The sequence below is a fragment of the Alosa pseudoharengus genome, unplaced genomic scaffold (genome assembly GCF_046254945.1).
Source record: "Alosa pseudoharengus isolate Yale_2024_CS ecotype anadromous, Long Island Sound unplaced genomic scaffold, YU_APseudo_1.1 YU_APseudo_1.1_scf_2, whole genome shotgun sequence".
NCBI classification, from domain to species: domain Eukaryota; kingdom Metazoa; phylum Chordata; class Actinopteri; order Clupeiformes; family Clupeidae; genus Alosa; species Alosa pseudoharengus.
In genome coordinates this window covers 36,281,590-36,309,191 of record NW_027468663.1, presented here as the reverse complement: position 1 = coordinate 36,309,191, position 27,602 = coordinate 36,281,590, and the positions used below count along the sequence as shown (strand labels likewise).

The window sequence follows — 27,602 nt, the reverse complement described above, 5'->3', positions numbered from 1 at the left end:
ATTTAGGCATTCGGCATGGACCTGCAGTCTTAATTGTCAAAAAATGTAAAGAAGGTTAAGAAAACCCTAGATGGCTTAGATAAATGTTGTGATACCAAAGAACCAGCAAAAATGTGTGTAGGTAAAGAAGCCCCCTCAATAGTTGAAAATAGAGATATGGTTGCCTTACAGTCCGCTAACAGTCCAAACAGAAATCCCACTGGTCAACTGGAGGCTAAAAGTGCCTCTGTCTGTGCCCCCTCTAATCATCTGCCAGTTGAAAAACGTATGTGCCAACCATGCCCCTTTGACCAGAACAGTCCATCCTTCATGTACACACAAAATGAACTGCTTCCTCCAGAGACGGGACCAAGTAATCTGATTGAGCCCATCCATGAGTACAAATTCATGGCTAACACAGAGAATGCCAGTGAGAGAGAGATGCATAAATGTTCGGACAAATGGAACCATCCATTTTGGAGTAGGAGATGCACCACACTACACACATGGTCAGGTGGTTGGCATAAATTTGGCTTCACATGAGAAATACGTAGATGAATTTGACTTGCGACTGAAGGAGTATTTTGAAGAGAACCAAAGTGCTGCACGAGCATGCATCAGGCCCCCAAAATTCTTCCCAGTCCAGTGTTTAGATGGTTCATATTCAAAAAAGTGGGTTATTGAGGTTGACATTGTACCTACTTTTTCAGAAACCCAATAGAAATTGTTCTACATTTCTGTCCTTAAAGAGTTTGAAAAGAAGAAATACAAAAATAAGTGCCTATATGTCCGACAGGGGGCAAACAGCATTGATTTACTTTCTGAGAAGAATCCAAGATGCTTGCAGGAGAAGCTCATGGATGTGTCTGCGGGTGTGCTGACCTGGGCATCAACTCGCAAGTCCATGGAACAAAGATGTCAAGAACTGTCTCAGAGTCATCAAGGACAAAAGCTACAACAGCTTATCACTCTTGGACACACTTGAGCTTTCCTTACAATTTTTGGTTGTTACAAACAAATGCCCTGAAAGTGAACTTGAACACTTGAGTTTTTTGAAAGAACTAAAGTTGTTTGCTGTACTCGATTTTGACCCTGAATCAGAAGTCACAGGAGCATGCAGTTTTTTTCGAAAGGATCGCATTACTAACATTCACTTGCCTCGAATGTACAATAACTCAGACAGTGTTTCGGCAACTGTTGGAAAGTTAAATCTATATAAACAGACAAGCTGGGTCTTCTGTAATGGTCGAGCAAAAGAGGAAAATAAGGACAATTTACCCTTCGACACAAGCAACTGGCTGAAGAAACGAGCAGGGGAAGTGAGTGACATGATTAATTTCATTTTCAATCCTGACATTCTTCCAAGAAACAGGCTCATTGTTGTGTTTTTACTTCACTCTGGGATTACTGATGTCTCCAACCCTCTCCTTGAAACATTCTGTACAATTTACCGAAAACTTGGAGGGGAAGATAATATGCTTTGTATTTGCAAAGATTCCACAGTGTTCAGCCAGTGGAAAGAAGTTGTGGGGACACGGTGCCAGATTGACATAAGTAGTAAATGTATTTATGAATTGAGCCTGTATGAGGTAAACTGCACCATAAAAAAAGTAAGAGAGCCCCAAACTCAGTCATCACAGCGATATTTACCATCTACTGGTTTTAGCTCGGTCCTGACAAAGAGAGATGAGGAATTGATTACCTTCCTTGACATCCTGAGTGAGAATGAGTGTGAAAACACAGAGATTGAGTCCATGGAGACTTTCGGGGATTTCAAGAAAAATATTGAGGAGAACTTCTATAGAGGAGGACAAGTGACCTGGTGGAATTTTTATCTATCTAAAAGGCCAGGCTGCTTGCCCTTCATCAAACGGGATAAATATGAAGATCTATACAATCTGATGACACCTACAGGGGGGCACACTTCCCCATGCATCATCATCAACTTGTTCCATGATCCAGGTTGTGGTGGGACTACTTTGGCTATGCATGTGCTATGGAACTTGAGAAGGAAATTCAGATGTGCAGTTGTTAAAAACAATACTGCACAGAACATGGAGATCGCAGCTCAAGTCATACATTTGCTGACCTATGGGAAAGACCAGCAGTCAAGCTACACTCCTGTGCTACTTTTGGTAGACAACTGGGAAGATGGTGAGGACTTGCAAAGATGCATTCTTTATGCAGCCCGTGAGACAAAGCAGGGCAACTTACTGGCAATCATACTAAATTGCCAAAGATCCTAGTTCCCTGCCGCAAGTTTCCGAAATACTAGAATCGACAGCATGTTCATTACTAATAAGCTCTCAACCAAGGAACAAGACTTTTTCCAAGTGAAGTTGAAAGAACTAGAAGTCCACCATGAGAAACCAGATACATTTTATGCTTTTATGATCATGACCAACAACTTCAGTGAAAAGTACATAAAGGATCTAGTATGCAACAAAGTCGAAGACCTTGATGTCTCCACACATACAGGTCAACTCATTTCATTCCTGGCACTACTGAACTCGTATGTCGATGGCTCTTTCATGTCACTGTCACTGTGTGAAGAATTTGTTGGGATTAGAAATGCTCTTTGGGGACAAGAAACATTGAGGGACAAAATGGATCCTTACTTTACATTATTAATTTGCTTCAATGTTGAGGAATTTGGTACATACCAAGCAGTTCGATTTCTACACCAGATGATCGCCAAACAGTCTTCAGGTTCTCACTGGAAAGCACCATCTAAAATTGAGTGAAATTGCAATAAACCTTTTGCACTGTGACCTTCTTTATAAATCGGGCATGGGTAAAGACATACTGGTGAAAAACATCCTAAGTATGCTAATCACTCGGCAAAGGAAAGCACTTGGAGATGATAAAGACACATTGTTTTCTCATTTGGTGGAAAAAATGCCACTGGCTGAGGGAAAGTTAGTATTAAAACAAGCCATAAAGAGATTTGACAGAAATGCAACTGTGCCTCAAGCTCTGGCAAGACATTTCTACCTCAAAGAAAATAATTTTTCATCAGCACTGCAGTGGGCCTTGGATGCCCAACAGAAGAACAACAATTCCTACATTGCAGACACTCTTGGTCAAGTGTACAAGTGTCGTTTAAAGCATGAAATTGAATGCAATAGAGATATCAGCCCAGACTGCCTGGACTTGTATTTGTTAGCATTGAAGGCCACACAATCTTTCAAAGATTCACAAGAACTTGCAAAGAGAAATGAACCCATGGATTGTTTTGAGCAAAAATATAGAAGACGTCAAGACATGTACAATACATCTGGATATGTTGGTGAAATGGATTTGATCATGATAATCTTTAATGTTTTTGAGGACATTTCCTTTGCCAGCAAATATGATGGTCACCAGTGGCATAGAATAGTCCAGTTTCTGAAGGGAAACTTACCCATCAGTGTCCTCTATGAAACCAGCTGCCCAGTTAATGATACATTTCTAGCTGTGTTGTCCAGGCATGAGAAATTCCTGAATTCACTGAAGCCAAGGATTAAGGAGATCTTTCTATTCTTTGAGAACTACTTCACATATTTGAAACCCAGATCGATTGAAACAATCCCTTCAGCTGAAGAGCGAAACAAAAAAAGAGTGTCTGAACTTTTTAATAAATATGTCAAAATTTTCTGCAAATCTGGGGAAGAGAGAGAAACTGACAGATCCAAACAACCGAATATCAGTTTACAGCAAACTGTCAAAGAAAACAGATGTTATCTTGAGGGAAAGCGTGCTGACACATTTGCTGGGCTGCTCCAGTGGTTGAATGAAAAAAATGGATCGCAGATGGAGCATTTTTTAAACAAATGGCAGTTCATCTTTGAGAACTCATCAAGAAAGTCTTCATCAACAGGGTCAATTACATCCTGGCAAACATTATTGTTCACTGTGTCCGTCCGTACCTATGTCACTTCCACAAAGAGGTCCTTCCATTGCCGCTTCCATTACATGTTCCCAGCTAAGAGTTGCATTGCTCACTTCTACTTGGGAAAGTCCAAGGGTCTTAAAAGAATTGTCCACAAAGCAAAGATTGACCAAGCGATTGACAGTGACAAACAGAAAAAGCCCCACCAACTATGGCAAAGTGGAGCCATATGGAAAGAGCCTGGAGTTGAACATTTGTTGTTGCGAATAAAAGGGAAAACTGAAAATCTGACCTTGGAGGTCTATGTAGTGCAGTGTTTCTCAAACTTTTTCAGACCAAGGACCACTTAACCAGTAAAAAAAAACATCACGGACCACCTAGCTAATAGACACAATAGGCCTACTCACTGAACTACCTTGCTAATTGTCTTTGCACCTTACTTATTGTGCCAGAGGATTCATATGATTTAAATTGGCATAGCTTACATAGGCAGTGTTGCAGAACTGTTTGGATTTACATACAAGTTGGTTCAATATTGCAAACAACTCATCTATATTATATTTTACCACGTCTGATCGCGGACCACTTGGGATAGCTTGCGGACCACCAGTGGTCCCCGGACCACACTTTGAGAAACACTGATGTAGTGAACACAGCATGGAAGAAGTGTCCTTTTACCTTGGGTTTACCATCAGTGTTGCGCGGGTTTGGTCACAAGCGGCCCGCGGTCGCCCGATATTTTAATCAACCCGACCGCAACTCGGACCGCGAATATTAATTAGGACAAAATTATACCCGACCCGCGATCCGACCCGCTTATTTACAAAATGTGTGCTTTTGGTTATAGCCTGCATGCCGTGTGACAGTAGGCCATTTCTGTAAAACAAACTAATTTATTTGCGAAACTTTATGCAGTAGAACTACACGCAGTAGGCATGCAGGACATAATGTTTGCGCAGGAGAGAGAATGAGAATAAGAGCGCAAGCACGCACGCAACCACCAAGGATTAGAACACTAGGAAAGATTTGAAGGACATACATCTTTCTTTCGAAAACAGAAATGGTGAGGCAAGGTAGGCAAGAGAGATACATTGCTGGTCAAAACGTTAGCGTAAGAACTGGTTTATAATGCTGAATGAAGCACAAAGCTTTACTAAAGCGCATCCACTGTTTAAAGTCACAAACACAATGAACTAAGGTAACTTTTATGCATGCGCGAACCTATACATACCGGTAGATATGGCTGTGTAGTCTGTGCCATAACATTTATTCCTGCAGGCTGCCCGTTTTGGCTGTCATACTTTTAAATGGCTTCGCAAGAAGTAGGCCTACATAGACCATAACTTGTACTACTGTCATCTTCTTTAAGAACTTTTCCCAATATTTCCCATAGCCTATATCGCTTTTCCTGAAGGGGTGTCTTTATTATTTTAACTTGCGTCTTCAGCTTCTTTACTGTTGACTTTACTGTATTGATGTTTTACTGTATTGATGCTAGCCTTCTCGTGATATTTTAAGTAGGCCTATTTGTAGGAAATATATATTTCATTATTTTTAACTGACCCGCCCGCAAATGACCCGAATATCATTAAAATATTTTGTTTATGACTCATAACCGCGGGTGACCGCGGTCATCCGCGGGCGACCGCTTAATTTCGGGCAGACCGCGCAACACTGTTTACCATGGAAGGACCTGTTGAATGACCCATAAGATGGGCTTGGGGGGTCACTGTGCAGTAATAGCATCTGCTCGGAACCTACAACAATGGACTCTCATCCTGCCTCAACACCATCACCTCCCCTTTAAATCCAAACCCGTTTCCTTCAAACACTCCAAATAAAACCTCCAAACTCCACAGACAGCAATACAAAGATGCCCTCAACTCTGCCTGCTTCTGCCACTACTTCTCCATTATCAAATCTGATTCCAACAACCCCAAGACCCTCTTCTCCACCATCAACAAACCCCTGAAACCCATTGACACAATCTCCAACTCCTTCGCCACCTCCAAGTGTGATTCCTTCCTCTCCTTCAAAACCACGACTGACAACATCCATAATCAACTGGCCCACTGCTCCCCCTCTTTCACCCTTGGACCTCCACCCCCCTGCCCTCCTCCTGCAACCCAGTCACTCTCTTCATTCACTCCAATCACTGAAGCTGATGTATCCTCCATAATATCCAGCATGAAGCCCTCAACCTCTGCCCTTGACCCCATCCCCACATTTCTTGTCACAGCCTACCTCTCTTCACCAACATGATCAACTCCTCTCTGGCCTCTGGCATTGCCCCCCCACACCCCCTCAAGCTTTCTTCAATCACCCCCCATACTGAAAAAACCCTGTCTTGACCCAGACATCCCCAAGAACTACCAGCCCATCTCAACCCTCCCTTTTCTGTCCAAAACCCTGGAATGAGCTGTGGCTACCCAACTTCAAACCCACCAGAACTCCAATAACATCTTTGAACCATAACAATTCAGCTTCAGCTCCAAATACAGCACCGAAACTGCACTCCTTAAAATCACTATCCTCACCATCCTCATTCTCCTAGAACTCAGGATGCAAGAAACTTTCTCCAACTCAATTGCAAGAAATCAGAAATCCTCATCTACAAAATTCTCAACCATCTTGCCCTTCCATACCTCTCCAACCTACTAATCTGCCCCAGGTCCGTTGATGCAAACACACTTAAGACCACCAGGACCAAGCTCCGGACCTAGGGCGAGAGGGCCTTCTCAGCTGCTGCATTCTTTCTCTGGAATGCCCTCCCCAACCACATCAAACAATCAAACACCCTACCCGCCTTCAAACAGGCCCTCAAAACCCACCTCTTCAAACTTGCTTTGCTGTTAATTGACTTCCCCAGGTGTTCCCTTCTCGTTGTCTACCTCTCAAGTTTTGTCTTCTGTTTGTCCATGTACCTGTGTGTTTTCTGTTCCACAAATATGTCCATCATCCCTGTGTTATACAGCTTCCACACACAGTTGCGTTTCAACGCATACCAGTGGGTGTTCCTGATGGTAGCTATGCAAATGACTTAAGATATAACCGTAATTTGATTGGCTGGTGCCGTCTGTTGTTCGCTTGTTCGTAATTTGATTGGCTAGTGCCGTCCGTCGGTGCAGCAAAACTTCTCAACGCGAGCGACGGGAGCAACGCGACGCAACGGACCCACAATTCAGTTCGGCAACGGATGACGTAAGCCCATGTAAAGTGAACGGGATGCGTCTCCAACTGTGTGTGGAAGCCGTTATTTGTATTTATGTATCTGGGACATTCCAGGATTAGGGGACATTTTAGGCAGATACACTTCTTTAAAAATATGTTCTATTTAACATTTTCTTTTGAATATTTAAGAATTATAGGTAATAAACTACTAAATTATCTGGCATCAAAAGTACTAGGTACTAGTTTCCCCTCGTACGTTTTATTTGCTGTGTATATAAATGTACGCAACCCTGTTACCAATACAAAAGAGTCTGAAAAAGTATGTAAATTATGTTAAATTATATAAATAAATTCATTTTTATGTCACTCAACATCATTAACCAAAAATATCCTGTTAACTATGATAATAATCCTATTGACTAATTACAGTAACAGGGTTGCAAATAACAGGGCTGCAAATCAATGCTAATATAGCATTCTCCTCCTCTAGCTAGGTGTGAAATTTAGCTATTATACCAAAGTCAGTGAGGATAGGAGCAGGCTTCACTCAATTTGTCTATTTCTAAACTTTAAGAGTGCTGGCCTGGATAGTTATACATACAAGAAAAATAGGAGAGAGGCCGCACTATGCATACATACTCTTTTATTTGCACATACGCGTTTCGGCGTGTGCCGGCGTCTGCACACTGAAGAAGGCACACGCCGAAACGCGTATGTGCAAATAAAAGAGTATGTATGCATAGTGCAGCCTCTCTCCTATTTTTCTTGCTATTATACCAAAGAAATAACAGTGTTGCCTGGTTATGTTCTACCCACTCTATTATCCCAGAAAAGTTTATAAAAATTCAAAAGGGCACTCACCTTTGGTCTACACATGGTTTTTGAAAATGGTTTGATGTAATTTCCTGTGTCTGTCTGCCAGGCAAAAATGGTTTGGGTAACAGGGCTGTGTGCATATTCGGGGACACAACTTTGACATAAATAATAGTATGCAAAATATGTTTATAATCACAAATTATTTGTACATATCCAATAAATACCACATATATAAATACTGCAAAAGACAATCGATTGAAGACTTATTTTAGATGTTAAATATGATGTAAAGATGTGTCACCAGGAGGCGGGGACAGGAGAAAACTCCCATTTTAAGGGGTGTTCCCCAACCGCAATAAGAAAGAGAAAATGTACCTTTGCCTATGACATTTGCTTTAAGTATGAATCATTTCAGGAACCCATCATTAGAATACAATAATCTTTCATCGGATTCAGTGAAATTAAAATTATGAAAGACATAGTTTGGGATACCCTGCTGTACATGTTCTTGATTGCATAAACAATAAATGTATATTGCTTAACACTTCATGGTCATTGGAATATGCACACACACACACATATTTATATATATATATACACGCGGGGAAAATAAGTATTGAACACGTCAACATTTTTTTCAGTAAGTATACTTCCAGTGAGGCTATTCGCATGAAATTTTCATCGGACATTAGTATTAACTTAGGTAATCCACACATATATAAAAATCCAAACATTAATGTCTTAAAGTAGTGTTATGAGTAAAAAAGTGGAATGGCACAGGGAAAAAGTATTGAACACGCTAAGAAAAAGCAGTAGACAAAGGCAAGGAATGGCAAGGAACAAACTGGAATCTATAAGTAGTTAGAGAAAGTATCCCTCCTATCTGTGCAAATTGATATAAGCTGGGTTAGTACATACTGGTGGGCTATAAAAAGGTTGTTTGTTACCAAGGTGTCAAACAAGAAACATTTCATGATGGGTAAAAGCAAAGAGCTCTCCCAAGACCTTTGCAACCTTATTGTTGCAAAACATATCAATGGAACTGGTTACAGATGCACTTCAAAACTTCAGAATCATCCAGCAAGCAGTATTGGAGCCATTATCTGCAAGTGGAAGGAACATCACTGCATCATCAACTGGCCATGCACAGGATCTCCTTGCAAGATTTCTGACCAGGAAGTCAGAAGGATAGTCAGAAGAGTAGCCCAAGAGCCAAGTACACACCATATTTGGAGGAGAAATGGCTCTGTGCATCACCCTAAAAATACCCTACCAACAGTGAGGTTTGGAGGCGGTGGCATCATGGTGTAGGGCTGTTTTTCATCTCATGGTACTAGCAGACTTCATACAGTTGAAGGAATGATGAATGGAGTCATTTTGTTCTGGAAGAATCTTTACATCCACCAGGATGACGATGAGACATGGCTAGACCTTCCAGCAGGACAATGATCCAAACCATTCAGCAAAGGAAACACTCAATTGGTTTCAGAGAAAGGAAATCAAGGTCCAGTTTTGGAAGTTAACTAAAGATCAGGATTCACAAGAGGAACCCCTGAAATCTTCAATATTAAAGGACTATCTGTTTAAAAGAATGGGCCAAACTCACACCAGAATACTGTGACTGATTAGTTTCGTCATACAGGAAATGCCTTGAAGCGGTCATTACGAATAAAGGCTTTTTCACAAAGTATTTAAGAAATTTCAGCAGGCGTGTTCAATACTTTTTTCCTGTCATTCCACTTTATTACACATAACTCTAATAACCTATGGACTTTAATGTTTGGATTTTTTATATGGGTGGATTATCTGAGTTAATACTAATGTCTAGTGAAAATTTCATGCAAATAGCCTTACTGGAAATATACTTACTTACTCATATAAATGTTGACGTGTTCAATACTTACTTCCCCCGCTGTATGTATGTATGTGTATATATATATATATATGTGTATATATATATAGTTCATGATTATTTGTTTATTTTGTATCAATTTTTAAATGTCCTGTATGTGGTAGCCGTCTTATAAAAGCAATAAGCCCCTTGAGGCCGTTCTATATTGTGAATATAGCACAGAGAGTTGTTTACCGGCACTCAGCTTCGCTTTGCTCGCTTCGTGCCTAACAACACCCCTCAGCTGTGCTATATTCACGATATAGAACGGCCTCTCGGGTCTTATTGCTTAAATATATTCTATTCAGTTCAGTTTCTCTTGTAAAAAAGATGACTGCAAACTGTTCTTAACCTGAACAAAAATCAAAATGAAATTAGGATATAGAAGATTCAGAAAAGTTTCATTTAATTTAGTCATTCAAAAAATTTCTTAAATAACATGAATAATCAACAACAATTAAAGCTGGTATTCCCCAATAATGATAACAAATATCAGTTGCAATAAGTGCCTTTTTATCAGAATGACAGAGAGAAAGAGAAGTCTTTGTATAAAAGCCTGATAACATGTCACATAAACTTGCACAGAAATGTCCAATCTGGGCCTTCACATCCTATCAGCCTACATTTGTTTTTCTTTCGATTATTTACATGCCAAAAAAACTTGGAACAATTTGCAGTACCAGCACCAATATGATCTGTCAGTGTAGCACCTCCTCATCTTTGCACTGACAACATTTTTAAATTCCCTCACTGGTTTAATCCCAAATGAGACTATGTTGATTTAAGTAACCAAATGTATCAAAATGTATCAAAATATCACTTTTGGAAATGTGTACATTATTTCAAATATCATATGAATATATGGCTAATTTGGCTGTGTGGTAGGTCACAGTCAAATTAGCAATTAGTAGTGATGAAATACCATGGAGTGCACTACTTCTCCAGGAAAGTGATTCTTCTGCAGAAGGCCGACCTTTAGGGACGCAACCGACTAAATATCTTTGAAAAATCAAGAAACGTTGCCTACAGCAAAGGTTCTGGGCACTAGGCCTAATAGAACTCTGAAGACCGCCTAAACAAAGGGACCCAAAAGCTAACATCTTTGTCCATATAAGAAGATCCGGGTACCGTCGTGACCATATAAGGAGATCCGGACCTCCTTATATGGGCAAAGATGGCAGCTTTGGGTCCTTTTTTGTAGGTGAACTTCAGAGGTCTATTGTTGTTGGTTCTGATGATTTACCGTATGGAGAGGAAGTAAAAGAGATCTCTGTGCCGATGTCAGAGAGCCAAGCTAGCCACATCAAAGGGGAACATCTACAACAGGCAAGGGGCTGGTGTCATGGACTGGCACCGTTTAAACCATTGTGATTGCATTTCATCGTCATCTATGGGTAAACACCCAAGCATGCACCGTCTACCTCTTTCCAGCTCGTGCCGAGCCATGTCTAAAAGCAGATGCACAGACTCACAGAACACATGGAGATTCTTTGGACAGAGTTACATACTTTTGTAGAAAAAGCATGCTGTTGCTGTTACCTTTACCAAGTGGGTAAACCATGAACACTTCATCTGGTTCTCTAAGCATGACAAATTACTACTAACTAGACTGAGGTCACAGATTCAAAGGCCAGCCTCACTCAGTATATATATTTATACTGTATAACTGATCAATGTGATTAGCAAATCTATTGAACAGAACCAAAAGGCTTGGTTTTTCCCACTTCGGCATAGAATGCGTTTACATGCACTTATGTATCCCGGTTATAATTGGGATTTTGAAGTATTTTTTATTTACGCATGTGAACATCATATCCCGATTTCAGAAGCCCGGATAAGCCCTTATTCCGGTTTTGAGTATCCCGGTTAGGATGGAGGCTAGGTGGAGTACTTCGAAAGAAACGGGGATACTGTTCCAGGTATACACCTTATCCTGGTTTCTCAGGCAAATGCGCGATTGCATTAGAAACCGGGATAAGGAGTGCTAATAGAACTTTATTGTTGATAACTGGAATACTAGTATTCATCATGGGATATTAATAATAGTTTCTCTGTGTTCATGTAAACACCATATCCTGAATATGATCAAAATTGGGATAAGCCTCATAACCGGGATACTGAAGTGCATGTAAGCACAGTTAATGACTGAACTAACCCTGGCCACTCACTGCAGTCTAGCAGGAGCAGTTAGGGTATGGTCCTGGGTCTTCCCTTCATGAGGGAGGCCAATAAATAAAATAAGCACAGTTTGTCCCAAACAGGCTACGGTACAGAATAAGCATTTCCTTGATATTTCAGAGTGCAGCAGCTCTCAAAGTGTACAAAAGAACACCTCTGTAAAATATTATGCACAAACTCACTTTACATAGACTTATTGCACGTTTTTTTTCCCTTTCCTAGATATACATAAATACAGAAAAAACAGAGAAGAGCTCAAAAACGTATTCACTTTGAAAAAGAATGTGCACGCACGCACACACAACCTTGGAGGTTGCAATCATTTTTGTACTATGTAAATTGAAGAGAGGCTAAAATTGCTTTTCATGCTATAGTACAGTTTCATCAGTATAACAAAAAAATAATATACAAGCAAACACACACACACACACACGCACGCACACACAGCTGTCAGTTTTGGAATAGAGATCTGGAGGTGTGAGGAGCAGTGCAAGCACCTGATCATATTCAATATGAATCTAAATCTCCAAATACAAAAGGAATTTTTCACAAATTTTAGACAATTTAAAGACTACGAAGAGTCACACCGTACAACTCTCCCACACAACCCCGGATTTCTTGGTTCCATTGGCCTCACTCAGAAGACCACCATTTGCCCAGTGTCCTGCACTTCTCATACACGCATGCATACATACATACACACATACATACATACTGCCCTGACCGTATTCCTCCAGACCCAAAGGGTGCCTAGGGCACATTCACTCCTGAACTGCACTTAGCTGTTGATCCACAACATATAGCTGGCACTAAGGTGTGGTCCCCTTTAGGCAGGGATCACATTTACCAGCAGCAACAGGCAGATTTCCTTTTGTTCCCTACGGTCGGCAGCGTTACGCTAGTGTCAAACAATTTGAATGCTGAACTTGGCTTAACTTTCATAGCGTAATGCAAGGCTCATCAATTGTCAGTTTAGGCAACAGAACATTGACTGTTCGTGTAACCTCGGAATGAGATAAAAACTTCTTTTGAATTATTACGGTTTGAGCCTTGTTTTACGCTTTACCGCTGCTGCTTTGTTATTTCCAATGTGATCCTTACTCAGCCTCCAATGCCAACAGTGCCAGCCTTAAGAAGCATGTCACAGGTGAGGGGTGCTGCTGGACGTTTCCCCCCCGCGCCCCTTGGCATGCGCCCCCAGCTTAAGTCTGTGCCTCTGGGAGGGGCAGGCCCGGCTCACAGGGTGGGGTGGGTGGTGAGAAACCCTTGGCCCCACGACACAGAAGGCCCTTGGTTGCCGTGGCAGCAGCAGAGGCGGTTGCCGCCGCTGCAACGCCCACCTCACCACCGGCAAAGTTCCGGTAGGACCGCCGGCCACGGCCAACCTGGCGGGTTGGCGCAGCGCCACGCAGGCACACGGATGGGAAGGATGGGAGTCCCGCCAGACAGCAGCCGGGACAGGAAATGACCTCGTCCTGCGGCTCACCGGCGAAGCCGCACGGCTCGGGGAGGACAGAGGTGGTGGTGGTGGTGGTGGTCGTGCGGTAGCCATTGGTGGCTCCCCAGCCGAGCAGGCGTCCAGTGGGCAACGAGATGTTGTTATTGTCCAGGCGGGGGAGGGGCGGCAGTGAGGGAGGCCCGTTGGAGACGGGCAGCACCAAACCATTGGGCTGCAGCGATGAAGCGGATGAGAAGGACGAGGAGGAGGATGAGGAGGACGCAGACGAAGACGAAGCTTTGACCAGAGGCCTGGGGCCTGGAGGAGAGGCCATGGTGGCGGTCCCTGCTGCTGCTGCCAACATGCTCTCGGTGGCATCAGGGGAGCTGGTGCAGTCCATGGGCTCGGCCAGGCACAGCTCCTTTAGCTCGGCGCCCTCCTCATCCTCCTCTTCCTCCTCCAGCCGCTCCAGAGACACCATTTCCAGTTCCAGGGCCACTCCAGAGTCCCCCATCTCGTTCATCAAGGCTGACGGCGACTCCGACTGACCTTTCCCCTCTTTGGTCACCCTGTCGTCCTCCACGTCCCTCTCCAGGCAGCTGTCCCCCTCGCTGTCCTCTCCGTTGTCGCCGCTGCGGGGCCCCAGGTCACGTGGCTGGGATAGGGCCATGGGGCGTCCGAGCTCCGGCGTGCAGGGCAGCGACTGGCAGCGGCGCGGCGGCCCACGGAGTGGACGGTGGCCCCGGTGACGGCTCGGCGAGGTGCTGGGCTCCAGCGGGGGCAGCGTGAAGGTCAGCGAAATGACCGACTTGCTGGGCGTGTCGTAGAGCTTGATGTGACCACCGTTCAGGTCCTGCCGCAGCGAGAAGGGGTTGATGCGGGCCGGCGTGCCCGCCTGAGAGGGCGTGGTGGCCGCCGACAGCGATGGCGGGAGCATGTCCGACTGGCTCCTCGACAGGCGCTGGTCACCCGGGCAACAGGGCGCGTTCCTCCGTCGGTATGGGCTATTGTCGAGGGCGATGGGTTCTGGAGAGGGAAAAAAAATCGTTTTTGATCGCATCGAATCACATCAGGCATGTTTATTCATGAGCTTCCATGGACATTTAAACTCACCCAGCACCACAGGCACGTCGTTGCTCTGCTCCTCTCTCTCCATGCGCTCCAGCTCAACGACGAGGTCCGAAAACGAAGGCCGACTCTCTGCACACATCTGTCAGATGGCAGCAGGGACCACAGAACAATAGTCACAAAGAAACACTTGATTTGAAAGGTTATTCCTATGGAGACAACACAGCTTAAAGTGGACATGCGACTTACATTACAGCAGCTGACAGCTAGGTTGAAAAGGGACTGTGGACAGTCCCCTATCATGTGCTCAAAGGCCTCCACATCCAATCCAAAGTCCTACAGAGACAACAAATGACATACTTGCAACTCAGCTCACAGATCAACAGCTTGCATCACTCGGAGCCACAAATGTGCAGCACAGTATTGAGCACACGTACTGACGTTTCTATGGTAGAGCTGTCTGTGATTCAGCCACTGGAAACACAAACACTGACATGGCTTTAAACTATGGAAGTTCAATTGTCCTACCTCTGTTCTGGGAAGGATGTCTGGGTCCGCTTCGATCCGGGCTATGATCTCACACAAGATGATGCCGTATGCAAACACATCCACCTGAGGGCCAGACATACAGTACACAGGCTGGTAAGCAAATGCATTGGTAAACATTTTTGTTTTACTACCAACAAAATCACAGGTTACCGATACTTGGCATTCTGCATGTCTGTAAACTGACCCCTTCCATCTGAATTAGGCAGCTTTTGGCCACACTATGCAAAAAATATGAAAGCACTCTCACTTCACACACAATTCTTTACAAAATTAAGAAAAACTAAAAGAAAAAAAGAAATTGTATCAATTAACATGCTTTCATCTTGCATTTATTAAACCTTAGATTTCATTTAGACTACCAATCTCTACGTCAACAGTCAAAGCTTGAGTTATAACACCAATACTATTGTTGGTCTGAACACACATGGCAGAGACACTGTAAAAGAGAGAGGGGAGAAAAGTGCAGTTAAGCAATCGCCCACCTACCCAGGGCAAGTAAGAGTCTTTGTCGGCCAAGTTGATAGGCCCAGGGCAAGTAAGAGTCTATGTCGGGCAAGATGATGGGTATTTGTGGATACGGGTGTGCACTTCCAAAATATATTTTCAGAGGTGCCAGATAAATTGTTTGGATCTCAACGGATCTTCATCAGGCAAAAAAGACATGGAAGAGAAGGCCTGTGTCACATGACCATAAAGAGACGGCCTGTATCACATGACCATAAAGAGACTGGTGAATAGGCCTATATGGTCATGTGATACAGGCAGACACCTGCCTTAACCAGGCAGGGTGCATCCATGGGGTGGCAAACAGCACAAACTGCATGCAGGGCACTAGGCCCAAGTCTCTAATTGCATAGAAAGCTGTACATTTTTACAGAAACAACATTATGCAAAATACATGGAATAGCAATACATATAGAAACAGTTAATTGTATAGGAACTTGCTATTAGCTCTGCCATATCCAAAGACTGGCTTTATTTACTGCTAATATGGTGGATAAATCACAAGAAAGGTTTAAGATCAAAATGCATGTTTAGACCCTTTGGAGACATGGTATCTAAATAAAAAGCTTCTCTTCTTAGGACAAGTTGATAGGCCCAGGGAAATTAAGAGTCTATGTTGGGCAAATTGATAGGCCAATCACTAGCCCATCAGACCTGAGCTCTTCCGCCAATCACAGTCTCAAATATTCAGGGCCAGTTGAAATGCAAAGGGGGCTGGTAAAAAATCTGATGTACTGGTGGCCATGGGGGTAAGAGACTGTCTCTTACCTTCTCATCATAGACCTCTCCTCTCAGCACTTCCGGAGCCATCCAGTAGGGGGAGCCCACTACTGCCAGACGCTGCTTCTCCACGCCATCACTGTAGGAAGAAAAAGCTTCCAGCACTGCAGTTCACGGTTGGCTACATATTTAGTGGCTGAACGCAAGAGCGCTAATTTGCTCTGGGTTCCCTGGTGAATTAGGTAATGGAGTTTCAAAGCACGTTTTTTCCCCACCCAAACATGCAGTCTATGTATTAATGCAAGATACAGTGTTAGATTAGAGCTCAACAATATACATTTTATAATTGGTCATAATTTAACCATGAACAAGCAGTAGAGATTTAAGGTTTTCAAACTAAACATCTGTAAAAGATACAAAACATCCTCATCTGAGGCATCCCAACCAGTGGAGAAGGTGTCATATTTAAATAGACTAATAGACAATAGAGTAAATAGTCTAAATAGTCTTAATATGTAAATATATTTAGATATAATATATATACTCATTTAAGCAATAAGCCCCAAGTGGCCATAGGTTACACTGATTTCAGAACAGCTAATGGGTGTTGTTAGGCATGATGCGCCAACGGTTACCACATATATCTGGCAAGATTTCATAAAATAAAGCCACTGCAACAAGAACTGTAGCGATTTATTCATAGATAATCATTCTTCCACCAAGAAATATATTTCGTCTATCAGAATGGTTGCCAAGCAACTTCGAGACGCAGCTACTCTAACTTTTGTATCGAGTTGTGGTAGTGCAGTAATACAGAACAAAATGCAGTCAAGTTGCTGGCATATCAAGGACCGGAACTATCCATTTTAGAATGTTGCATAACAAGTCCCTTGTCATACAATTGATTGTTCTCTTTTTGTAAGTCGCTTTGGATAAATGTGTCAGCTAACTGACTACATGTAAATGTAAATATCTTTGTCCTATATTAAACAAATGGACCACTAGATAGCAGATGTGTCATAACATTTGGTTGCCTGAAAATCCAACCACACTAGGGTTTGGAACCACCCCGCCTTTGCACGGGAGTGTGGCGTGCCGCTGGCATTGCCTTACCTGTAATCAGGGATTTTCTCTGCCAGTCCAAAGTCACCAACCACAGCAGTGAAGAGCCCGTTTTCACAGCGCACCAGACAGTTCTGTCAGATGACAAGATTAAGAGAGAATAAATACCTCTGCAGGTAAGTCTCTGCCTAACCAGGGAGAAAGGACTTTCACTTTACACAAGAAAAAAAACAAAAAAAAAACAATGAAATTCAATGAACATGCTTTCATCTTGCATCTTTCATCTTGCTAGATTTCATTGAGAAATTAGTTTTTTTTATTCTGTAGTTAGAAACTACACTACATAACCAACATAAAAACAAAGAGTCAACCCCCCTGTTAAATTCGACTTGGGTGAGGAGCGTCTGGCACAATGAATAATAAATAACGATTAAATATGCAACATAGTGGGAAGTATGTGAAGATTTTTTCAGCGTGTCTTTAAGTGAATGCATGCATCCTACACTCCATGTGAACCGAAGGTCCACCAGGTGACCGAATCCAGCAACTTCACTAAATTCTGGCAAAGACTTTATGGGGCATAGACTTTATGGGGAAAATATTTGATGCAAAAATAAATAAGAAACTCTCCCATCACACATGGCCTGCACTATCACATCAAGCAGATCCTTTTTTTAGTTGAAGCCTTTAGAAATGTATGTAATTTCCCTCGTAAAAATCTATGACCACTTTCATTTCAGATGAACATTAGTGCCAGCGTATGGAAAAACGAATTCCTCTAACAAAACCATCCCTGTTACTCCCAGCAGGTTTAAACGTCAGATGACCTCAAAACTGAGGAGAAACAAGGTTTCTGGTTTCTGTGTTAATTCAAAGAGACATACTGCGCAGCGGTTTGTGCCTGCCAGAGAATGCCTCCATGAATGTTAATGTTACTTGCAGCAGAGTGAGGTGTGCGGCAGAGTGAGGTGTGCGGTAGAGTGAGGTGTGCGGTAGAGTGAGATGTGTGGTAGAGTGAGAGGTGTGTAGAGTGAGAGGTGTGGTAGAGGGAAAGGTGTGGTAGAGGGAAAGGTGTGTAGAGTGAGGTGTGTGGCAGAGTGAGAGGTGTAGAGTGAGATGTGTGGTAGAGTGAGATGTGTGGCAGAGTGAGGTGTGTAGAGTGAGATGTGTGGTAGAGTGAGAGGTGTGTAGAGTGAGATGTGTGTAGAGTGAGATGTGTGGCAGAGTGAGGTGTGTAGAGTGAGATGTGTGGCAGAGTGAGATGTGTGGTAGAGTGAGGTGTGTAGAGTGAGATGTGTGGTAGAGTGAGAGGTGTGTAGAGTGAGATGTGTGGCAGAGTGAGATGTGTGGCAGAGTGAGGTGTGTAGAGTGAGATGTGTGGTAGAGTGAGAGGTGTGTAGAGTGAGATGTGTGTAGAGTGAGATGTGTGGCAGAGTGAGGTGTGTAGAGTGAGATGTGTGGCAGAGTGAGATGTGTGGTAGAGTGAGGTGTGTAGAGTGAGATGTGTGGCAGAGTGAGGTGTTTGGTAGAGTGAGGTGTGTGGCAGAGTGAGATGTGTGGCAGAGTGAGATGTGTGGCAGAGTGAGAGGGCACAGGAGGTCCGGCCCATGTACCTTGGAGGTGAGGTCCCGGTGGAAGATGCCTTTACTGTGGAGGTACTGCAAACCCCGGGCGATGTCTAGAGACAGGCCTATCCTCACCGCCCACGACAGGTACATGTCACTGTCCAGCAGCTGCTCCAGATTCCCCCCGTTGATGTACTGTAACCATAACAACCACACGTGAGGTCACCCAGGCCTCTCATTTCCCAAGATCGGTTTCTATGGAGACAGTCACCTCATGTCAGTAAAGGAAGTAGAGGGAGATAAAAAGTGAAAGATACCTCTGTCAAGGCGTGCAGCTGTCCTTCATGAACACAGACACCTAAAAACCTGGTGAGACATGAGACAAGCGGAGCGATCAGCATGTTTCTAAACACATCTGAATGGCATAGATTAGGACTACTACTGACACATCGCAGATTCCATTTCCTGATAACAATGCAATTTAATCAAGGTCAGCAAAACAGAGCCTAATGCATGGGGAGTGTAAAACAAGCCCAGGGCACTGCTTATTGATTCTCCAGGATCTATTAGAGCGAGTGACCGACAGAAAGAGAGAGAAAGAAAGAGAGACAGACAATGAGAGAGAGAGGGAGAGAGAGAGGAAGAGAGAAGACAGACAGACAGACAGACAGACAGACAGACAGAGTCAGAGAACAAGAAAGAGAGACAGACAGAAAGAGATAGAGAGAGAGGGAGAGAGAGACCACCAGCCATACTAACCCAAGGATGTTGGGGTGGCAGAGGCGGTTCATGAGCTGCACCTCCCGCAACATGTTGGCCTTGTTACTGGCCTGTGTATTCATCTTCAGAGCCATCACCTGCCCAGTGATCCGGTGCTGCACCTGAGACACACACACACACACACAGGGTAGAGATGTTATAAACAGGTATGGGTAAAATGACTTCAGATTTACCAGGATTTTACCAAACCCATGTGGAGAGTATTATGGAGTGTATTACATCCATAACCTGATAGACTTTATAATCCGGCCATAATCTCTGGGATAAAAAGATATAAATATTCGGGTCATTGCAGAAATTAAGCAAGCGAGTGAGTGAATGGGTGAACTACATGCAGAACATCCTCAGATCCCATTGCATTTATCCAAGGCTGGCTAGAGGATGAGCGAGAGAATGTGTGTGTCATACAGAGAGATGGAGAACGATGGGGACAAAGGAGGGGAAATCCCACTTTAGTTTAACATCAGATACATCAGGTCACTGTAGCGGCATGATGTTGAGCATCCTGCTGTCTATAAGCACATGCACATGGTTTTGACTAATTAAGGAATATCGAATACCAAGGTGCTCCATTATATGAAACTATTGTTCAGGGATGGCACAATAACAAGTAGAGTGGGGCGACACACGTATTTAGGAATGCATGCATACCCGACAAGGAAACATTTGGTTCAGTTTAAAAATAAGGCTTGTTTGTACTACTACTAGTCAATACTACTACCAGAGGATGAGCATGCAGACGTTTAAATACTGGAGTGTGGTATAAGGAGGTAGAAGTAGAGCAGGGAAGAGAGGGAAGTGCATGGTCAGTGCATGTTGGGTTGGGTTGCTAGAAGTGTTAGGAGAGGAGGTACTCTCGGAAGAGTTGGGTTTTCAAGAGCTTCTTGAAGATAGAGAGGGACGACCCTGTTCTGCTAGCACTTGCCAGGTTGTTCCACCAACACAGAGACTACAAATAAAAAATATTCTGTAAGGGCGGCGGTGCCAGACGACACTCCTTGGAGGAACGTAGCAGCCGAGAAGTAACATACAGGGTTCCCACTCCAAGTCAGATGTAAAATTCCATGACTTTCCTGAAAAAAACTCTTAATTTCCATGACTTACAATGAATAGTACAATATGCCGACCAATGATTTCAGAGCAATCGCGTAGCATTCAAGAATATTTCACTTTTTTAGAGCGGGAGATGAATAAATGGGCATTGAATAAACAAAGAAGTAAATCGAATAACCAAATATACACCAATTTAGCATGGAAATATATTTGTATTTGTATTCTGGCAAGCAAAGTTTAAACTGCTACAACTAAATTCCCTGATAATCCATGACTTTGCCCCAAAAAATATAAAATTCCCTGACTTATCATGTCTGGAATAGACTTTCCAAAATTCCATCATATCTCAGAAATTCCATGACCCGTGGGAATCCTGAACATATGCCATTATGAGGACATTTCAGTAAGTGGGAGCAGACCCAGCCCGCATTAGTGACTTGAATTGGGTGGCTAAGGGTAGCCAGTGGAGTTCAATGAACAGCCGGAGAACACGTGTGCTCTTTTTCGGTTAATTGAATACCAGATGCACACAATCACTAATTTCTGTCTTGACATTTCAATCCACGACAATCTAATCTACGACAGGTATGACAAGAACAAAACCAGGGCTTTCATTTCATATTAATTGATGCGCAAAGCAAAGCATTTTTGATCAATTCTAATGTTTTCATATTTGTTGTTTTTGATATGCCTTTTTAGTTATTAGGCTACACTCCCTACAATGCCTTATCTTGCATTCCTATAACCAAACTTTGTAGGATGGAAGACAAGCATGTTCTCAGTATGACGACCATTAAATGTGTGTACTGTATGTATGCCCACTGATTCTATACAAGGCCCTGGATTTGGAACAAAGTGCAAAAAGAGTGGTTGTGAGGGTATTATTATTATTATTATTATTATTGTGGGTTTGACTCCCGGCTGCTACTGTTGTGGCCTTGGGCAAGGCACTTTACCCGGAGTTGCTTTCAGGAGACTGGCGTATGTAAGTCACTTTGGATGAGTGTCAGCCAAATGAATAAATAAATACATAAAAAAAACGAGATTTTGCATCTCAAGGGGTTTCCTCTTAATAAATTCAAATTCAAAATTGTTGTTACTTGTACCCATATCTTGGCATCAATCAGTATTTTGTCTGCAAATATAATACTTTGGTATTGTTCATATGCTGTGGAGACCAATGTGTGATCATTTAGTGTACAAAGTGCCAATGTTGTACATTCATGGACAAATACAGTTTACACTGCTATATACCTCCCTTCCTTCGCTACATTTCTTTCCACACACAAAATCATTTCAAACCTGGACAGAACATCTTCTTGACCCAACTTATAATATGCTTGTAATATAATAAGAGTGTAATATAATAAGTATCAGTATATCTTCAATGTATTTTAAGCCCCAAACGTGTAATGTCTCCGCAAAGACAACTTGGAAAGACAACTTCACAGGAAAACTAAACAAGTCATGTGACTTACTGCGGCACTCTTCCTGAACTATCCACCTCTAGTGCTGGTAAGTGGTAAGCATTCATGAATTGGATTTGTGTGTGTGTGTGTGTGTGTGTGTGTGTGTGTGTGTGTGTGTGTGTGTGTGTGTGTGTGTGTGTGTGTGTGTGAAAGAGAGAGAGAGAGACTGAGCAAGTGTATGTCTGCACGCACACCCAGTCTGATGTGTTGGGTATTAATAGCTGCACCACACTAATTGGCTTTCTGGATTTTCCCATCATACCACATGACCTGCAGGAACACAGGACACCGTCCCTGTGACAACGCAGACAGACAAAATGACCCTCGCCCACTCTCTACGCAATCTCTTCCTCGTGGTGGTTTGCTATACCCTTCCTGGTCCCCATGTCCCCTTTCATGGAAATAGCAGAGCAGAAAGGTGAACAAGGCAAAACATCAACTTTAGGTGAACCCAACAGCTTTGTGACATAGCCTTCTCACAATGACACACAAATGTGGGAGGGGCCTCTAAGGTATGAGCTACACCGGGCGCGTAACTGAAGGGTCATTCCACGTCAATTCAACCAGGGCCCACGCACTTAGGTCTCAAAAATTTCTGAAAAAATTACCAGGTTTACCTATGTTACCCAGGAGATACACTGTAAAATGACTTTTATGTAAGATCAATACTTTCCAAGATACAGCCAGTTTTACAGGGGGAGGGGGGTGTTGATTTTGTTCGGCCTCTTTTTTTTGTCAAAGTTCACAAGCCCAAAGCACAAGAACTAAACCATGTAGGAGGCTCATGCTGGTACATCAATAGGAATAGTATGTAGCAAATTTGTCACGTTTGGTCTGGATGATCCTGCATGGTCATAGCTGTCCCTCAAAGTTGATAAAAATTCGGGTTTTTGGCTGGGCTCTGTTTAGGCCTTCAGAAGACATATTTGTACTCAACATAGGCTCTTGATTTATTTCCCTTACTGAGAGAAGTAGAAACACTCTCACAAAAAGCAATGAACAGAAAAGAAATCCCTTCAGGGTCTGAACAGCAGACCTCACAAGTCTGAAAAATTATTTTGGTTCTCATTTTCAGAGCGCCTTAACACCTTGTGGGAATATACAAAGACTTTTTTTTATATTGTTTCCTTCGCTCTCCGAACGGAACACTTCAGTTACGCGCCTGGTGTAGCTCATACCTAACTAGCAACTAAACAACCTCAGCCGGAGACGAACAGTCAGTGTTTCCCATACGTTGACTAATCTGTGGCGGGGCGCCACGAAATAAAAACCGGCCGCCACACATTAATCTTCTATCTTGTACTAATTAAATTAAAGATAAGATAAAATCCTTTCATTGAGCTGCGCTTTTTATGCACATAGCCTTTCATTGCCTCTCCCCGCCCCGCTCTTTCTCTCGTAACGAGCCCGCTGCCCCTCCTTGTTGATTGTTGAAGAATTGATGTTGCCACATAGAAGCATTGCATAGAAGATGATGGGCTAAATTGCTATTAAATCCGCTTAGCATCGTGACAATGCTGCGCAAATTTGTTCAAAACTGCTGCATTAAAAGTTAACTCTGCTAAGGTCTTATCACAACATAGGACATTGAGGAGTCTAAACTAAGTTAAGTTATGCAATCAAGCAGTATCTCAAAGCTAACTTTAGAATACTGTTTGGATGTCGAGTTTAACATGCTTACTTACAGCTGCTTGTCAATTTCGTTACTCATCATGCAGGGCTAATTTTATTGACTCTTGACACTAAATGTTTGCAAAATCCAGATGTAAACGGAAAAGTGTTTTCCAAGACTCAAAAGTGCTTGTACGAACCTTTATTTTGACTAACTGTAGAAAACGTTATGAATTGCATCCAAACATCAGTTAAAATTGCTTACTTAGACAATCACAGGACCATGGTGTTACATCATGCATTGAATCAGTCTTACAATAAAAAAAAAAAATAGTTTTGATTTTGAGATCCATGCACATATTTTCGTACACAATTACAATCTTTTGTATCTAAGAAGGGCATATTTGGGGGCAGCTGTGGCCTACTGGTTAGCGTTTCGGACTTGAAACCGGAGGGTTGCCAGTTCGAACCCCGACCATAGGCACGGCTGAAGTGCCCTTGAGCAAGGGACCTAACCCCGCACTGCTCCCTGAGCGCCGCTGTTGTTGCAGGTAGCTCACTGCGCCGGGATTAGTGTGTGCTTCACCTCACTGTGTGTTCACTGTGTGCTGTGTGTGTTTCACTAATTCACGGATTGGGATCAAAAGAGTATATATACTTATATATACACTTATATCTGTTGTGCTGTTTTTTTTTTGTTTTTAAGTATATTTTTTGGGCCTTTTGCCTTTATTTGTATAGGACAGTGAAGAGTGAGACAGAAAGTAAGTGGGAGAGAGAGATGGGGTGGGACCGGGACATAGCCGCAGGTTGGATTCGAACCTGGGTCCCCGTAGGCACTTGGACCCTTATATGGTATGAACGCTGTAGCCTGTTGTGCCACAGCGCCCCCCTGTTGGGCTGTTTTTAACTATATTGGACATGTCTCTGATACAGATTCTCTGCTCAGGGAGTTACTGATCAATGTAACTGATCTACATTGGTAAAGTCAGTTGACTGTTCAGAAAATTGCCTTTTTTTCCACCTTTGGACAACACTGTACAGCCCTTTGGAATAATGGCTGCAGACTGCAATATTTGCGGTGGGTACAGTCAGACATTGCAGGTGTGGTGCAGGGGAGGCAGGACTTCAGAGGTCTAAATGACATGGAACTCCACAGAAGTCCTCAAGACTGGAATGTAATCAGCATCCACAGAGAGGTGCGGGGGGCCTCTCCAGCATTTCTGCATTTAGTTTCAATTTAAGACTTATTAAGACTGTTTTGAGACTGTTATGCATGAAATTTAATACCAATTTCCTATTATTACATTTTAGACTTTTTTTTAAGACCCTGCGGGAGCCCTGCCTCTTTTGACAAAACCGAGAAAAAGAGAAAACAGGTTGGGGAAACAAGCAGCCATGCCTTAGTCAGCACTTCGCCTGTTCTGCAGATAGATAACCTAGCTAGCCTAACATGAATGAAAAATCAAAGGCAGAGTGGTTGTAGACAGAAATGGGTGTAGAAAATATTCCACTTGATCCATCTAGATTAGAAACAACAGCAGAAAATAAGATGACAAAATTTGAGATGGCTCTTTCGTGGGATTTTTTTTTTTTCATATAGTACAGTAAGCAGGAACACGTGTCTGAAGTTCTAGGAGTCTGGGATCCATGTGCATCTCATTCTTTTAACACACGTTACAGCTCATGCACTAGTAGATGTACCTGAGCATACAAATACAAATACCCATGTCACTTTAAGGCTGTAGGCCTATAACAGAAAAAAGACGAGGATTTATGAACGAAATTCACAATGCAGGTGATATTTGCCCCAAATACACATGATTACAAAAGTATGGTCGAAATAAAAACATGAAAAGAATACAGTCCTGTTGATACCCTAGTCATTCATTGATGACCTAACAATCCCTTTTTATAATAACCAGCACCACTAGGCCAAGGCCAATGCTTCTGTGTTGTATGCTATTGCCAACCCACAATTAGCTACAAAACACAAACACACACAGACCATGTAGGGAAACGATTTTGACGCACATTCACTAGTGCTGACAATTTCAAAAGAAGGATACTGAATTCTTACACAGTTGAATCATTTGAACAAAGGTGACTCAGTGAACACCATATCTAAAACAAACACATCAGACAAACAGGCAGGGCACCTCTCCATGTTTGCCCAACAGTGACAAATGACAGCCTTCAACAGAGGATAATGAAGCCCGGAAGAAGTGTAATGTTTAAAGCTGCGTTAAAAAATGCATTTTGGTACAGGAGTGTCGACATCCATGATGGTGAAGGTATATCACAGATCATTTAAGATTACGGAGAAAACATATTAATCTTTATTCTTTAGCCTACATGCCTGTTTCCTTCCCAACATGTATCTGTGTGTGAATGCATTTTGCTGCGGATCCAGTTAGTCTTGCCAGTATGTTCTATTATGAATATACTCTCTCTGTCACTCTTTTAACACCAACATCATCACGCACATAATCTAACACACACACACACACACACACACACACACACACACACACACACACACACACACACAAATTACCTAAGTGACAGGATGTTGCACGTTGACCTTATAACACCAAGGTTACACCAAGGACTCATGAGCAGAGTCGACAGAGATTTGTTGTCATATTAGTCTGATCCAAGCATATTTAGATTCAGCTTTAAACTCTATAGGTATGATTGTGCAGTCAGACATGCACACAGCACAGGCAAATTTGCACAACTGCATTCAACTCAAAGAATTCAGTGTAATTTACATTACCTTGAACACCTCCGAAAAGAACCCGGATCCAATCTTCTCACAAAAAAAGTCGTCAATTCTGGCCAAACTGGAGACCGCACTTCGGAGTGCACGGTAAGAGGAGGGTCGAATTCGGTTTGGTCCATGAATTCCATGCAGAGGGGGCTCCGAAGACTCGGAGTCCGTCTCGTCGTGATCCATGGCAGCGGTTCCGAGACGATAGTTTAAGGGCCTGTCCATATAACCATACACCGCATGATCGAAGAGTGCAAACAACCCCTTGGGAGGATTAATCCGTTAATGAAACACTGTTAGCTTGATGCTGTCAAAGTCTTCGTCTGTCTGATGAGCACTTTTCCACCTCCACATCCATTCGACCGAGAGAACGGCTACAAAACGTACATCGGTAACGTTACCTAGTGTTTCAGGTTTCAGCGGAGAAGTTGTTTCACCACCTGGCTGTCCCGTTATCCTCCGGGTAAATTATAATAAGAGGAGCTGCCGTCCATGGGATGAGTGGTGTGTAGCCGTAGCCGTCCTCATCCCCCACTCTTCCGCCTGATCTTACTGTGATTAACTAGGTGTCCTTGCCACCCCGGAATAAAGTAGCAAAGCCCTTGTGAGAGGGCACCTGGGCAAGTGCTGTTTAAAATAAGAAAACAGGATAGCAATGAATATATGGTATCTTGGTGTATGCAGAAGAAGTCCTATACAGTAAACATACCACTCAAATTCACCAGTGCCAGGGCGTTCAATATGCTATGCTAGCTATGATAGCTAACAGCAAAGGTGCTAGCGTAGTTTCACAGCATGAAAATTCACTCTGCAGTATTTAATTGTAATCAGTTCCAAAATGTTAAGACTGGCACATAACGGCAAAAACATAGCTGCTCTTACACATAACGTTACCCAAAAATGTCTGACAGACAAGGGAGCAAAATTCTGCTGTCACCGGAGGAGTGTAAAATTCAGTAGGAAGGTTTGTTAGCAAGCTAGGATAGTTACGTTAACCTACGACCACAATCCCGATGTGTCGGGACAAACCATAAGACTATTATGGCTTGTTAACGTTATTTATTTTCCTTCCGGACCGCTATAGAATAAATTCACAGGGCCAAT

At 42.9% G+C, this 27,602-nt stretch overlaps 2 protein-coding genes across 2 annotated transcripts in view; one reads left to right on the top strand and one right to left on the bottom strand.

Moving 5' to 3' along the window:
- The first annotated feature begins 718 nt into the window (after nt 1-718).
- LOC143134435 (sterile alpha motif domain-containing protein 9-like) lies at nt 719-3,010 on the top strand. The gene is given in 1 exon segment (XM_076294838.1): nt 719-3,010. A coding segment is annotated over 1 exon segment (1,581 nt). The 5' UTR covers nt 719-1,142; the 3' UTR covers nt 2,724-3,010.
- A 7,210-nt stretch (nt 3,011-10,220) lies between these two features.
- The window catches only part of LOC143134433 (dual specificity testis-specific protein kinase 2-like), a 17,682-nt gene continuing 300 nt past the window's right edge, over nt 10,221-27,602 (bottom strand). Inside the window, exons 2-11 of the mRNA XM_076294837.1 lie at nt 26,505-27,125; nt 19,572-19,693; nt 19,130-19,178; nt 18,861-19,007; nt 17,299-17,381; nt 16,234-16,324; nt 14,941-15,024; nt 14,662-14,748; nt 14,458-14,554; nt 10,221-14,370 (exon numbers count right to left, since the gene is read on the bottom strand). Coding sequence (XP_076150952.1) covers nt 13,109-14,370; nt 14,458-14,554; nt 14,662-14,748; nt 14,941-15,024; nt 16,234-16,324; nt 17,299-17,381; nt 18,861-19,007; nt 19,130-19,178; nt 19,572-19,693; nt 26,505-26,723 — 2,241 coding nt within the window. The 5' untranslated portion in view covers nt 26,724-27,125 and the 3' untranslated portion in view covers nt 10,221-13,108. The remainder of the gene's footprint in view (nt 14,371-14,457; nt 14,555-14,661; nt 14,749-14,940; nt 15,025-16,233; nt 16,325-17,298; nt 17,382-18,860; nt 19,008-19,129; nt 19,179-19,571; nt 19,694-26,504; nt 27,126-27,602) is intronic.